The sequence below is a fragment of the Lepisosteus platostomus genome, chromosome 3, assembly GCF_059453375.1.
Source record: "Lepisosteus platostomus isolate fLepPlt1 chromosome 3, fLepPlt1.hap1, whole genome shotgun sequence".
Lineage (NCBI taxonomy): Eukaryota > Metazoa > Chordata > Actinopteri > Semionotiformes > Lepisosteidae > Lepisosteus > Lepisosteus platostomus.
The window spans coordinates 10231649-10245960 of NC_142613.1; the positions used below are offsets into that span (position 1 = coordinate 10231649).

At 41.6% G+C, this 14312-nt stretch overlaps 2 protein-coding genes across 2 annotated transcripts; both read right to left on the reverse strand.

Moving 5' to 3' along the window:
• Positions 1–1534: 1534 nt before the first annotated feature.
• On the reverse strand, positions 1535–5947 carry rnf181 (ring finger protein 181). Its single transcript, XM_088624434.1, has 6 exons — positions 5612–5947; positions 5301–5427; positions 4334–4467; positions 3344–3459; positions 2345–2419; positions 1535–1909 (listed from the first exon to the last, which is right to left on the reverse strand). The coding sequence occupies exons 2-6, from the start codon at positions 5384–5386 to the stop codon at positions 1850–1852; spliced, it is 471 nt and encodes a 156-aa protein (XP_088480560.1). The 5' UTR covers positions 5387–5427; positions 5612–5947; the 3' UTR covers positions 1535–1849.
• A 774-nt stretch (positions 5948–6721) lies between these two features.
• vamp5 (vesicle-associated membrane protein 5) lies at positions 6722–13903 on the reverse strand. The gene is made up of 3 exons (XM_088624435.1): positions 13404–13903; positions 10523–10669; positions 6722–9474 (listed from the first exon to the last, which is right to left on the reverse strand). The coding sequence occupies exons 1-3, from the start codon at positions 13404–13406 to the stop codon at positions 9238–9240; spliced, it is 387 nt and encodes a 128-aa protein (XP_088480561.1). The 5' UTR covers positions 13407–13903; the 3' UTR covers positions 6722–9237.
• Positions 13904–14312: the final 409 nt, after the last annotated feature.

Consider the following 14312-nt stretch of genomic DNA (forward strand, 5'->3'; position numbering starts at 1 on the left):
TGCGACAGTGCCAGTACACTCACCCCACACCAGCTAGCAGTGGGGGGGGGGGAGAACAGAGTGATGAAGCCAGTTCAGAGATGTGGCTTATTAGGAGACCATGATTCGTAAAGACAAAGTTTGAATGAATGGGGATAGTATTCATATTTGTGTTTATAATGAAGTGCTAGGCAATGTGCCTTTTTCTCAACATCAACAGTCTTCAAGTCACTTCGAGGTATAAAACAGAGAGACACACACCTCATATTTTTACATTTAACGTTCTTGTAATCATCTATTGGCCTGCTGGAGGAATTCCCAAGCTAGTGATTACTAGACCTGAAACTCCAGAATACAATATGAAGGAATTTGTGCTTAATTCCTAGGACAACACAGCACGCCACTTGAAATCTGAAACATATTTAATTTAGATGTAAAAAGGAAAATACAGAAATTCACAATTTCTAGAATAGGATCTAATTACAAATTTCTTAAGTTGAGGAATGAAAGTATTTGAATGTCAGATAGTCCAGACATGGAACAGTCTCTTGCCTTTGGTTGTTAGTGAATGGTCTGTTTTCTTATTCCTTCTCTGGAAATTGTACATGTTACACACTCCAAGTTGTTCCATAAGCTGACTGAAGACCTGAGCCACTGTTAGCATTGATACACTGATACTTTCTCTGCTGTTCTGCCCAGATTGGAACTGATGACTGAATTACTGACCCTGCTGCCCTTTCCTGGGGGAACGAAAGGCGCTCACTCATTCCCACATTCGAGATCTCCGTGCAGGACACCTCTCACTCTCACTCTGGGGCTAGCCAGGGATTCCCTGGTGCACAGATCCCCACCTCCAACTTTCAGGGGCCCCAGGCTACCACAACATCATACACCTGAGGAAGGCTCTCCAGCCAAAAGGTGTATTTTCTGCTTTTAGGTATGGAATGAACTGCTGCAGGTTAAACTGTTTCTGTTAAGCAAAATAACGTCTCAAGCACTGTGCTAAAGAACGGAGCAAAATTAAATGACGAGTTTCCTGTGGCCCTTGTGGACTGCAGTTTTACACTCCACTGCTCTAAACTTGCACTTATACATTTAAAATAACACATGTGCTGCTGAAGCCACAACTTCATTTCACAGTGTGTCTTTATCTCCCAGGCAAGCCGCTTTAATGATGACATTGCCAGCTTGTTCACTTTTACTAAATTTGCAGAGATGGCCTCATAAAGAAGTCCGTGTGCAACACAGCACAGAGAGGAACTGGTGACCTCCGGGTAACCAGAATCAAGGACCTCATCCTTCATTGTATAGGGAGAGAGAGGTTTCTACTGGAGTTATTAAGGCACCTTCTTCCACCTCCAATGTGACACGACTACAAGTACCAGAATGCATCACAGATTACATCCATACATTACAGGGTCAAGCTACAGTGCATTTAGAGAACATCAGCAGAGAAAGGCATCTTCAAGATGGGTTCAGTTTAATCTATGGAATATATAGTGAATATAGAGGTAGATTATTTATTGTTCTGGACTGAAAAACAATAGGCTGTAAAAAGGATTTGTGTCTTTAATCTTTTGCCATTAAAAACGCCACTACAGACCCATTCCACAGTACGAAATGGGCCAAATCCATATTCCTTGCTGCAGAAAACTACCAAGAATTTAATTTGACATAAAAGCTAATTGAGAATACAACATGAACATTCCTTCAAGTTTAGTCTCTTGACACTAAAATGTCGTCCCCTCATCCTCCGCCAAAATCAGTATTGAATGGTAATAAAGCAAGACATCGGTAAAATAAAAAAGCAATGATTTGTAGTAAGGTGCAGCAGATGTTCAGCTGTGCGTGAACGGACTCTGGAGCTCCCTCATGTGTACATGGCCCCATGTAGATTGTCCAGCCTGTGCTTGCGCTGTTTCATCCGCTCCTGAAAGACAGCCCAGTGCACATTACACAACATAGCACAGCGAACAAGAAAACCCAGCTCTGGCTGGGGAAAATACATTCTGAAGTAATAAACAGCTGGCACCACACCCTTAGACTCAACAAACTGCATTTCATTCTCCCTCCAGTGACCCGTCAGCTTTATCACCTTATACCAGACAAATTGCAGGATCTCTAACCTCTAACTGAGCAGCTAAGAATGTGGTCTTGGGAGAGGTCAGTAGAGTCAAAGACTGGCCTCCCATATGTCCGTGGTTTGAACTGGAGTCATTGTGCGGAGAAAAGAAAAATGACTAGATCTTTTTGTTTTACCCAGAGGACACCCGCTGGATTCCAATATTATTTGCTTAAACATCTGGGAGGTGAAATCTAAACCCAGCACGCGGATGGACTTGCTGTCGGATCAGCAGGCTCTCACCTTTTCTTTTCTGAACTCCTCGTACTCCTGGTTGTCTGTGGGCAGCTCGTGGCGGCACACGGGGCAAGAGTTTGTCTAGAAAAAAAAAAAGATTGAACATGTTACTCTCAGGAGCAGTGGTTAACATTGCTACCTCGCAGAGCTGAGGCCCTGGGTTCAATTCCTGGGGTGCTGTCTGTGTGGAGTCTGTATGTTCTCCCTGCCTTCATGTGATCAGGTGCTCCGTTTCCCTCCCACAATACAAAGTTAATACTTTTCATTAATTCCAGATGACCGTCTTTTTTAGCTCCCTGAATCTCTGTTTCCAAAGCTCCTAGCATATGTAATAAAATGACAAGGTTTCATAATTGTCCTGTTCATTTAGTGCTACAGATTGCAGAGTGGGCTCACAAGCTGGCTATGAGAGTTTTTTTCTCGCTGGCAAATGTAGTCCAAATTCTTCCGATATATTTTTGTAAATAATACATTTTAATACATATGATTGTACAAGGAGTTTAGATGTTTGCATAGGTTTCCTCTGGGGGCTCTCGTTTCCTTCCACAATAAAAAGACATGCTGGTAACTGGCTTCTAGGAAAACTGGCCCTGGTGTGAGTGTGTGTGGGTTTGTCTACCCTGTGATGGACTGGTGTCCTGACCAGGGTTTATCCTGCCTTGCAGTCGTTGTGTGCTGGTATAGGCTCCGACGTCCCTACAACCTTGAAGCCGATAAAAAGGCTAGAAAATGGATACATAGATGTTACTGTAAAGCCCTGCACACCTAGACACGGGACTAAAAAACAATGAAGAATTCCTCCCTTCACATTAGGTACAGAGTGTAGACCCAGTTTTTTCTGTCTCGTATGCTCTTCTGTGCCTGTAAGGCTCACCTATTGACCTATTCACTAGAACGACAGCCCTGGGAAGTGAACAGAAACGGAGTACAGGGAGATGTCGTGCGGTGTCTTCTGACTGAGTGTAGCTGAGGGGATTTCTGAGCGTGACAGCGAATGTCTCTCACCTTCCCCAGCCAAGGCATAATGCAGCCGGAGTGGAACAGATGCTGACAGGGCATCTTCCTTACTGTCTCCTCCTCCTCAAACTCCAGCAGGCACACTGGGCACTTCAGCCCCCTGTCTGCGGCAGATCAGAGAAAGAGACCAGCAATCAGACACCACTGGACGACTATGCTAGGGCAAACATTAAAAAACACAGAATATTTTCTACAATGGTATATTTTGCAAATACACTTAACAAGTCAGCACACTATTTTTTTAATGCAACGTGCACCACATTATGCTATTTGTTTTTTCACATATCCCTGCCTTCGGCCTGTCCAGTTTCTCTTAAAAACACAAACTCAATTAGAAACTAATTAGGAAATAAGTTGAGCTGCTTTTCATTTCAAATCTCAGCCACTGAGTGGTTTTTACATCCTCAGTCCTCAAGCAGAGCATGATCCCCTAATCCCAGAGTCTGTCTAACTCTTATTTCAAACCTGCAGATCACCAGCTGACACATGTTGGCCACACAGTTGTTTCCTCCTGTTCCTGAACTGAACATCTAACAATATTCTTTTCAACAGAACAACAGTAATGGTATTTTAAATAAATATGGTTACTAATGATTAATAAATCCTACACTTTGGGGGAAAATTAATACATTTGGCCAAAAAAGGGGTCTACTAAAGACACACCGACTGCAGATTGTATTTTAAAGGGTGGCACGTGACTGTAAAGTAAATAGTGAGCATACATGTGTCAGTTTTGGTGTTCTGTGGTAACAGTAACGTAGTAGTGAAGTGACTTGTGATTTTGAGTGACAGACCCCTCTCGACAACAGACAAGCAGTGGACACTCTCGACAACAGACAAACACAGTGGACAGTGGACAAACCCCTGTGGACAGAGAAGAAAAGATGTGCTCGAAAAGCAGGGCTGCAGCAGAGCCACCCAAGGCTGAGGCCACGGGCCGTGATCCAGCCTGGCTGGGCTCGGTGCCGTCCAGCTCACCTGCCTGCTCGGGGGAGATGATGACCGTGGGCAGGCTCTGCACCACCTGCCTGGCAGCAGGAGGGGGAAGCTGCTGGTTCCACTCTGAGAAGACATCAGGGCTCAGATCAATATCCATGCCCTGTATCAGAGACCTGCCGTGACACGACACAGAGGACCACATCAGCAGCAGGAACACAGCCACTTCTCCCTTACAGCTAAGAATCCCAAAACACTCAGAGGCAAACTCCCATAAAAAACAACCACTACAGGTTGCAGGCCAGGGAGCAGGGCTCAGAGAGTTTCACTTTAATACATTGCTTTGAGTCTGGCTATTACACTACAGTAACCAGTAACCAATTCCTGGTATTGTGAGGCATGCCAATACATTTTCAGTAGTTTGGTTAGATCCTAATGAATGCGACAGAGGGACAGAGCTCTCTTGTAAAACCTGCTGGACTGAGGCTCTCCAGAGCCTGGGCTGAAGAGGATGGCAACTGTCTGACCTTGTACCCCAGTGTGTCCCCTCCCTGAAGCATGAGATATATCATTAAATACTGGAAACCCTTGAGAGACGAAAAGACAGGTGACCAAACTTGCGTTCTAAACACTGAGATTAAAAGACCAGGCAGAAACTGGTAGGAGAGCAAAGATAAGTAGAAAGGCAGAAAGAAGAAGGAAAACTTGGCTCACAATTAAATCCAATAGATCAAGGGTGGCACAACTCCCATCCTGGAGAGCTAGGTTTCCGGTTTCCGGTTTCCGGTTTTCCTTTTACCTGAGCCCCTAATTACCTAATTGGCCCGGCCATTTTGTTTAATTGGACAGGTCGAAGCCCTCCCTTGCTCTCATCTCTCACAAGATGGATTTAAAGAGTGTTGAACCAGCGCGCCCCTGGCCTAGCCCATCCAGTGGCACGGCCTCTGCTACGGATTAAAACGAGTTAATGTTTCCGGGAGTCATGTGCGGTGCAGGTCACAACAGACACCTGGCCAGTTCGAGCAACGCATTCTGCCGGTACTGCTCCTCCGGGTTCGTGGGCTCACAGTCGTGCTCGTCGAAGTACGAAGCCATGTCCACGGGCGACCAGCTGCTCAGCCTGGATACGGTCACGTCTGACGATGAAAGTGAGTGATGAAAGGCAGAACTCCACAACCAAGAAACGACACGTTTTTCCTGATCTCAGGTGACGTGATAACTCGAACCAAAATCAATACAGAGGAAACATTTGTATACATTATTTTTTGTGCTTGGTTTGGTTCAGTTAAAAGAACAGAATAAAGACAACACAATACGTACCTTTAAAATATGCTTCTCCGTACTCCTCTGTAATGCAAGTTTCTTCTAGGACCCGAGCTGAAGTCGCCGATTATACAAAAATTGTTTTTAAGGAACGGCAACTGCAATACGGATGTTCAATTAAATCCGTTGCTTTTTAAATGTGGTCATTTAAGATCACTGTCCGGGCTGAAGCTGCTAGGAATCATGACACTTCAACATTTTCAGGGAAAAATAAAACGATAAATACAAAGACGTCTGGCTACGTTTTCATTAAAAAAAGAAATATTTTCAAAAAGCTTGTCCAGCATGAATCGACAGAATAAGTTGGACGGAAACTGAAAGCAGGTTTAGGATTGGCTCAAACTAAACTCTCAACTCGAATATATCCAATCAATTATCAAGCCGGTGTTAAAGCTACCAATCGGAGGTAGGCAGAGGCCGAAGCTAGTTTGTTTGAGAGGCTCATAGGTACCGTAAATGAAAGACTATAAGCTCATTTAGTTTTATGTATACCATGGGAATTTGAAAATTCACAAAGTTTCACATCACTAGAAATATCCTCTTCCAGTGAATAAAGTCAAAGTCAGAGCCACGCTATTATTTTATTAGACTATGATATACCATTATATATAATATTATATAAATGTGCAACATGACATGAGGTTTCCTTCAGGTAAGAATTCTGAAAAATCTCAAATTCTTCTTTCACGCATTATTTTACAGTCCATTTTGTTTCATGTTCCTAGATTTATGCAGGAAATGATAACCAACATCTGCATACACCAGTTAAAATATCTGAAACTGTACAACGCACGAGTATGACCTTATTTAATCAATTCCATGGTTTATCTGTGACCTGGAAAAGTGAAGGTACAGTACACATGAGCATACAGTTTTGCTGATAAAAAGTATGATCAATTAAATCACCAGCACCATATTTATGAAAGTAATGGCATAAGAAGTGTAAGAAAATGTTTTTTGTTAGCTGAACACTGGCCAATATAATCTATCTGTGGATCAGCAACCTGAAAGACAGAATTATAAATAATCCACTAATGTGTGAATTATCTTCCTTTATATTTGATTCACAATTCAGTATACTTATGTACAAAATGTCACACCATAAAATGAATCTATAACATGAAATTTATTTGTGTATTGACTTCTGCATACTGTATATATATACATGTAAAGTGCAATGTGTATATACAGTACACATCCATCTAAATATGACAAAACTAAAATATACACAAGTATTTTTGTGACTGGATTTTGAACACGTTTGTATTTTCACATATACACATGGTAAATCATCCAAACCTCCATTAAATAATTTCCTTTAAAATTACATTGGCCTAGAGTATTAATTTAAAACAACTGTCAAAATATTTTTTTGTTGTTTAATTGGACTCTAGTGAAAAACAAACTTCTTTTAGTGAATAACAAAACGACCCAAAATTGAAAACATGGTTGTACATTACTTTTTTAAAACTTTTCAAGATCAGATGGTTAAATTTAGTAAGATAGCCAAAAACTGGCACTTTGTTGCTACCTTCTATTGTTCATTTATTAACAAGAAACCCAAACAGAATTCATCACTGTATTTCAGTAAAATTTACTTTAAGGTCTGTGCTGAACTTCATGATCTTTGGCTACATTAAAGGTACTGTACATTAAGGGTAATGAGGCACATTTCCACGATAGTAGCCTTAAGAAGGCAGTAAATTTGCAGCTTCTCGTGTTACTGTTCCACAATCCCAAATCACATGTGCTAGAGCATCATCACTAAAAGGCATTAGACTATACTGCTACATGTACTGTATAACCTTATGTAGACACTCAAAACCACACAAGGATTTATTTTATAGAATTACCTGGTCAGGGGTTTGGTATTTCATTGAGCAATAACATACAACATGATGTTTATATCACCTCATATCTGGCAATCGTCACAATGAAAAGTAAACCTGATAAATATTTATTACATTTCTGGAATTTAGATCAATAGAACAGTAACACATGAAAATGTTTTTAGAAGCCAGTATAAAATAACCCTTTGGCTATCATATGTATTTTATATGTTAAGATCTATGTAGTAACGATGTATTTTTCACACATATCACATTGTATGATACTTAGAGAATGTGTAACATGGTTAGAAACATAAATTGATTAAAAATCTAGGAACACATATGTTTTCACTTGTGTCAGATCTGGCAGGTAACACTGTAATTGTGATACATCAGTTTCAGGTGATACCTGTCATTTTCAGGCATTTGGAAGGAGACATTTTGAAAATTAGTATTAAGAGTAATGCTTAAAGGGAAAGACATGACTAACCACCACTTGTTTGGATTCCCTCATACTGTATGTCTCAAGTGTTTAAATGGTATCTTCCGCGATGGTTTAAATGTTTTAAACAGTAAAAGAACTTACGTGGAAAAGAAATTATGCAGTTCCTCAGACAAAACGTGCTCCCAGAGAGCAAAATATTTCAGTAGTTATTAACATTTTATGAGTAAATATGTAAAAAAAAATCAAAATGAATGAATATTTTTCACATTTAGTATGGTTCATACCAGCCCTGTACAGTTTTTAAAAAGTTGGAGACAACTCTCCTGTCGGTCACTGTGGAGCTCGAAGCATTCAAATCAGAAATGGCTCTGACAGGCAGACACCTCAGGAGTATGCCAGTCGCACCTCTGAGACTTAAAACAATCTGCAATTCTAAATGCAGTCAGAAATTATAATAGAAGATGCAAATATCACTGCATGGAAATAAAAAGATGACACATTAGCAATGTGGACTAAGTTTGAATAGAGCATATATTTGCCCGCACGCCGTTCCACAGAGAATGTGTCCCTGTATGTGCATTTAAATAGATGCATGTGTCATAGGAAACTTATTTTTATGTTGAGAACAAGAAACTTTTCCACTGATGGATAAACCACTTCTGTCTATTAAAAAAAAAAAACATCCAAAGTTCCTATGAAAACAAATCTGATATCAACAAGGTGCTTGTGTTATCATTCCTGGGTCAGAAATGTAATCACTAACTTCAACTAGATGCTGTTTTACAGCAAGAGGCATTTAGAAAAAGGCAAAAGAAATATTCTTGGTTTCTTAAGCAAAACAAGGGAAAGATTGGCTTCTTCTGAATTATACTAAGCCTATGTGTGCAGACATATGCAGGTTAAATCGGTATCTCAAAATGTTTGACATAGTATATTTCAGAATTTCAGAAATGTTGGGGACAGAATGAGATCTCCTATTGGAAGGCATCATATTGGACGTTGCTGCCCTCTGGAAACAAATTCTGAACTTCTGGAGCTAGAAGGCAGTCTGGGCCACTTCACCTGCAATCCAAAGTCTGGCCTTATCAAAAACATGGCGGAGCCACGAGCTGAGATTAACGAGTGGTGCCGAAGAAGCTGTACCGTTGTGAGGCTAGATACTGCAGAGTTGCTTGCCATGGGCGGTACGGCTCCCACAGGCCTCTCCTGGACTCTGCTCCCTTCCTAAAGTCTAAAGTCTGTGAAATCCTGTAGGCTGTCCCCAGGAGGGTATGGGTGGAGGCTTACTGTACCTCTTCTCTTCACCCTCGCTCTCCTCCCCGAGATTCTGTTTCGTGAAGACAATTTGCCTATGTCTCTTCTTCGGGTATTACAGGTGTAGGGACTGTCACCTGGGGCACCGATGTTTTGATGGAGGTGGAGCTGGAGCTCAAGCTTGAGCCCGGGCTCGAGGCCATGACTGCAGCCACCCCGATGATGATAGCTAGCACTAAGACCACGATGAACACCAACAACAGCTTCATCTTAATGTGCTCCCAGCGCTTCTTCTGCACCACTTTGCCAGTGGTCTTGCTGAACCCTTTGCTCTGGAAAGGAACAGGGACATCAGCTGTTAAATGACAGAACACAGTCAAATTAGGTGGGAATGAATTCACCAGAGTCCTCTTGGCAACACCTGTGTCTTCCCAGGCTCCTGCATTCACACAGCAGTGAATGAGCAGCTGCAGAATCAACACAAAATGTAAATTTACCTACCACATATATTACTTGCACCTTCTGGAGGTGCACCTCCTCCTGGAGCACTGTGAAGCCAGCTAGTGTTTGCCATGGCAGCCAGCCACACCTAATCACCTGTCAGTCAGTGCTGGTTTCCATTGAAATGCATACTGACAAGAATCCTAAATCACCTGTGGGCGATGTAACACCACTCCAGCCTCTGGTGGATCTGAATATTTGAGTTCTGCTCGGACAATGCTGGAGGGCTCTGTTGTAAAGTTTATCTCTAAACCTTGCTTCACTGCCAGGCTTTGTTTTTGTGTTTTTGCTTGTTTCTCCCAGCATATTCAACCCTAGCTTCACCCTGACTCTGGATTTTACCCACTGTGCCTTGGAACTGTGTATTCTCATGCTGTGAGCCTTGCCTGCTTTTCTTGACTATGATTGTGGAATTGCCTTCGTGCTTTCACAGTGCTGTGCTTCCATCTTTGTTGAGCTTTTAATCATGCTTTGTTTTTGACCCCAGACCCTGGACTGTGTTTGCCTGCACCATGCTCTGCCAAAGTCTCCAGCCTGCTAACACACCACATTGCTTGCAGCTTCCCTGTTTTGTTTCTCTCTCACCCTGTACCTGGGTTTGCCTTACATATCAAACTGCTGCTTAGTTCCATCTTAAACCACTGGCTATGACATTAATCACTTTACTGGGGCGCTGATTGGAAATTCTGGTCTTGAGGGAAAAGTGCCTCCTACCGGTCTATCAGAAACCATCATTTAATCTTGAACCTGCTGGTGATGCAAAAACTGTAGAGCTTGAACAGGTAAGTCTTCCTGCACTGTTTGCAAGACCCATTCCAGATAATACTTCTATCTCTCACCATGCAGTCTGCCTATACACCCCAGTTACCCTGCAATCACCTTCTCAAGCAGCATGTTGGACCTGTCCTCCAGATCCTCCAACTTTCCGTGTCGCTCCTGAGCCTTTTTGTAGTTCTCCAGCATGATGACCTTCACCTCCTCTGCCTGCTCCTGGGTTTCCTGGAGCATGGAGTTCCCACTGTCCCCCTGAGACAACAAGGAAAAAGGCTGAAGGATACTGTGCTGTGGATAAGGATTTCTGTACTGCAACATGGATCACATACATAATCACAGCTTCTATGCTGTTCTCCTGCGGATAGCTGAGATAGTGTGCCTACACGAACACCTACAAGCCAATAAATGAACTACAGGGTAGGAGTCCTGAAGATCAGGTGGTGAAGAAAAATTCCAGGTCCTATCCAGAAGACCTGCTGGGCATGATTTCTTTGGGGTCAGGAATGGACACCCTTCTAGCACACAGTAGCAAAAGTTTAAAGCTTTATTGACAATGCCTGACTTAATATTCTTTTCCAACAGATAAAAAAATCAAGTCTAAAACATAACGTGTAATAATGCATTCTTCTTACACAGTTGCTTGTTGGAACAAGTCTGATGCCTTTCTGGGAAGCAGGCTGTTCTTACCAGAAGAACTACCAGGCACACCGCACAGGAAATGTTATCAAATCACCACAGGCAGATGAGAGCCTAAGAATGTTTTTCAATCAAGCTCATCTGCGTTGATTGGTAATTAGTAGCTAATTGATCCAAGCACCTCATCCAGCCATTTCTTGAAAGAAGCAAGAGTAACGGCTTCAACAACAGAAAAGGTGAGTAGCTTCTCCCACATCCCTTAATATAAGAATATGCCCCCTGCTCTTGATTTTAAGTACACTTCCAAGGAGTGTCCCTGTGTCCAGTGGTTTGAGTTTCACTGTTCTTTCTGAATAAATTGACTTGGTTGATATTGTCAATGCCTTTGAGGATTTTGAATACTTTTATCAATGATACAGTGTTATCCTCCTTGTGGTCTTCTCCACATTAAAAAGCTTCAGCTCCTTCAGAACACTGCCTTCAGCCCCAGAACAGAATATCTTTGCTGTAACAGGATGACCAGAATTGTACACTGCATTCTAAATGAGGCCTTACAAGCACATTATACAATTTTAACATTTCAAAAAGTTTAAACTGTTAGCTTTGTTTGCTTTTTTGCTTCCACAAATTGTGGAGAAGAAGAACTAAATTACATCACCCCAGTTGTAATTCTGTTTTCTCTTTAATGACTAATTGTCAACCCAATGCCCATCGTCTGCAATTTATAAATTAATTAGTTTGACAAACTACCAAAAGTCTTCTGAAACTCTTAATACAATGTATCATATGCCCTGTGTGTGTATTACACTTGTTGTTTGGTAAAATAACTCTATCCGTGTTGACTAACTCCTAAGATATTATTTCCAAATAGGTTATCCTCAAGTTTAGTTCTAATAATTGTTTCCATAACCATCTTATATTTAACAGTCAGACTTATTGGTCTATAATTACTTGGTTCAGTGGGATTGGTTTTACATGAGCAATTCTCCAGTCCTTGTAATCCCTAGAGCTACAAGCACAGTTGGTCATAATAGTACTTTTCTATCTTAAAGCAAGAGTTCCAGACTCTTGATTATCACTAATTTTGGACTACTTCATGTTAAATGAGATAGGCACGCCCAGGACCGTGTTAATTAGAGCCCGTAAAACCATTTCAAAGTATATGCCTTACTTTGTTTCTTTCATTTACCGTTCGTCTGTGACTTTTTTTGAACGCGCGCCTGTATAAACTGCATGCACAGATGAAGCCAGCCTGTGTAGTTGTTTTTTTCCTACAAATTACAGGTAGTCACGTTTTATTAACCCGTTTCTGATGTTCACTCCCACTTCAGGTTTCAAGGTCTATAAGGAACCGCCTGGAAGGTTATCACTGCTCTGGTCATTTTGAGGCCACTCGCGTGGACCTGAATCCTCAAAGGCTGTAATTCTTTGGCGCCACCTAGAATGGAAAGCCAGGCATTGCAGCTATCTGATGGAAAACGTGTTTAAATGTCTTCCATTAACTGTATTAATGTGTGCAACCACAAAGATGATCGCGGATACATGCATCACCATTTTCGGAGGTTATTACATCAACTTTGGTGCATTTTAAAGGCAGTAAAGCCACCGAGTTCACTTTGATTGAGAAAACAGTGGGATGCGGGATAATACGGGGATACAGAACTGGACCGCTGAACGCTTTAACTTTTTAAAAGGACATCCTAAGAAATCGGACAGAAAAGCAACCGCAGGTTACTGAACATCAGTTTTCGCCATGTGGTGTTTGTCTCTTTAATTTATTACGTCTTCCCCTTTTCGCTGCGTACAGATAAACTGACACAAAACTTTGTACCTTGGTTTGCAGTGTTTACACTGATATGGGTCATTTTCAAGAATGGAAAAACACGGTTGCCTCACCTCGAGACCGAAACAGGGGCGTGTGCGACAGCAGGGACCCACTTACAAATGCCAAATTTAAAAAAAAACTGCATTCCGTTTTGTGTAATAACGTTTGACTTTCAAAAGTCAGGCTTTGCGATTCTTTTCAACTTTATTCCCTTGCAAGTCCCCGTATATTTCAGCTTTATCTATACATTTAACAGGGTGCGTGTCCGAAATGATATTTTCGCGAGTATATTTACAGCATTTATCAAACAGTATTTCAGCCCAAACAGCGAGGCCTGTAGCTAATGAAAGTAAAAGCACAGCGAACCATAACATAGTTCAAAAACAAAGAGCGGCCCAAAAACGGAGCTTTAATGAACTGCAATGGGCAACGGAAATTGGGCTGATCGCCAATACACACACCATCAAAGCCTGGACAAGAGATCTGAGGGGTTTTGTACTATTTTCTTCTTGGTAGGCTACTTACCATTCTGACAGTCCTATTCCTGCCTGAATGAAACAAAAAACGTCAGCCTACGACGAAGTCGGGTTGCGTCCAAAGTCGCTCCCGGAGGAAAGGGAAAAAAAACAACAACCTTCTGCTATTGTTCAAGTTTATTTTTTGATGAACACACTTCAACCTCAGCTCTACGTCCCTCGACGAATTCGTCCTTATGGCCCTTTCGCTTCCCCCGTGTCCTTTCTCTTTCTCCCTTTTCTCTGAATGACTGGCATTCAAAACACCACCCACAAGACTGGGGGTGGAGGCCTGCGGAGACGGGTTTTTACGTTTATATTTGACTCAGGGGTCGGCAAAAAGTGTCGAAAGTATTTAAGACACAGATGTGTCTCGAGAAGAAGAAGAAGAGAAAAAAAAACGCGAGGCAGCTGTTTTCGAGACTTCGGGATGTGGAAGTTGTTTTTTCTTTCTTCGCTTTGTCGGTCAGAAACTGCTGCTCAGCAGTTCCTGGCTGTCAAAAGCCGTGGAGAAAAAAACTGGAAAAAACTCAAGTCACACATTGTGGTTTGAAAAAAAGTCTGCCCTAATTTCCCTTAGTGTCTCTAGAGCGGTGAACCCACAGCAGCAATATTATATATATATGATACTATATTATATATTTTTATATAAACAATGCTAGTAAATATGTATGTTTGTAATCTGAAATAATAATAATATGTAATCTGAAATAAAGTATAATAAATTAGATAGTGAACCGATACTGACTAATGTACATACAGTTCCCTCCAGAATTATTAGGGCAGTACCGTAGGTGAGATTAATATGTATCGTAAAGACAACATACGTTTTATTTTGGCATCACTCCAGGCAAACATTTTATCCTGGACTTGGCCAGTTTAAGAATTTCTACGTTTTATCCCGATGAACTGCTTGGTA

Excerpts from the sequence above, each read along its gene's own strand:
- vamp5 (XM_088624435.1), bottom strand. Across the intron at positions 9,475-10,522 it reads CCAACATGCTGCTTGAGAAG|AGCAAAGGGTTCAGCAAGAC; the intron begins GTGATTGCAGGG and ends GTTCCTTTCCAG.
- rnf181 (XM_088624434.1), bottom strand. The coding sequence starts at position 5,386 with ATGGCTTCGTACTTCGACGAGCACGACTGTGAGCCCACGAACCCGGAG. Across the intron at positions 4,468-5,300 it reads GCGTTGCTCGAACTGGCCAG|GTCTCTGATACAGGGCATGG; the intron begins GTGTCTGTTGTG and ends GTGTCACGGCAG. Across the intron at positions 1,910-2,344 it reads AGGAGTTCAGAAAAGAAAAG|GAGCGGATGAAACAGCGCAA; the intron begins GTGAGAGCCTGC and ends GCTGTCTTTCAG.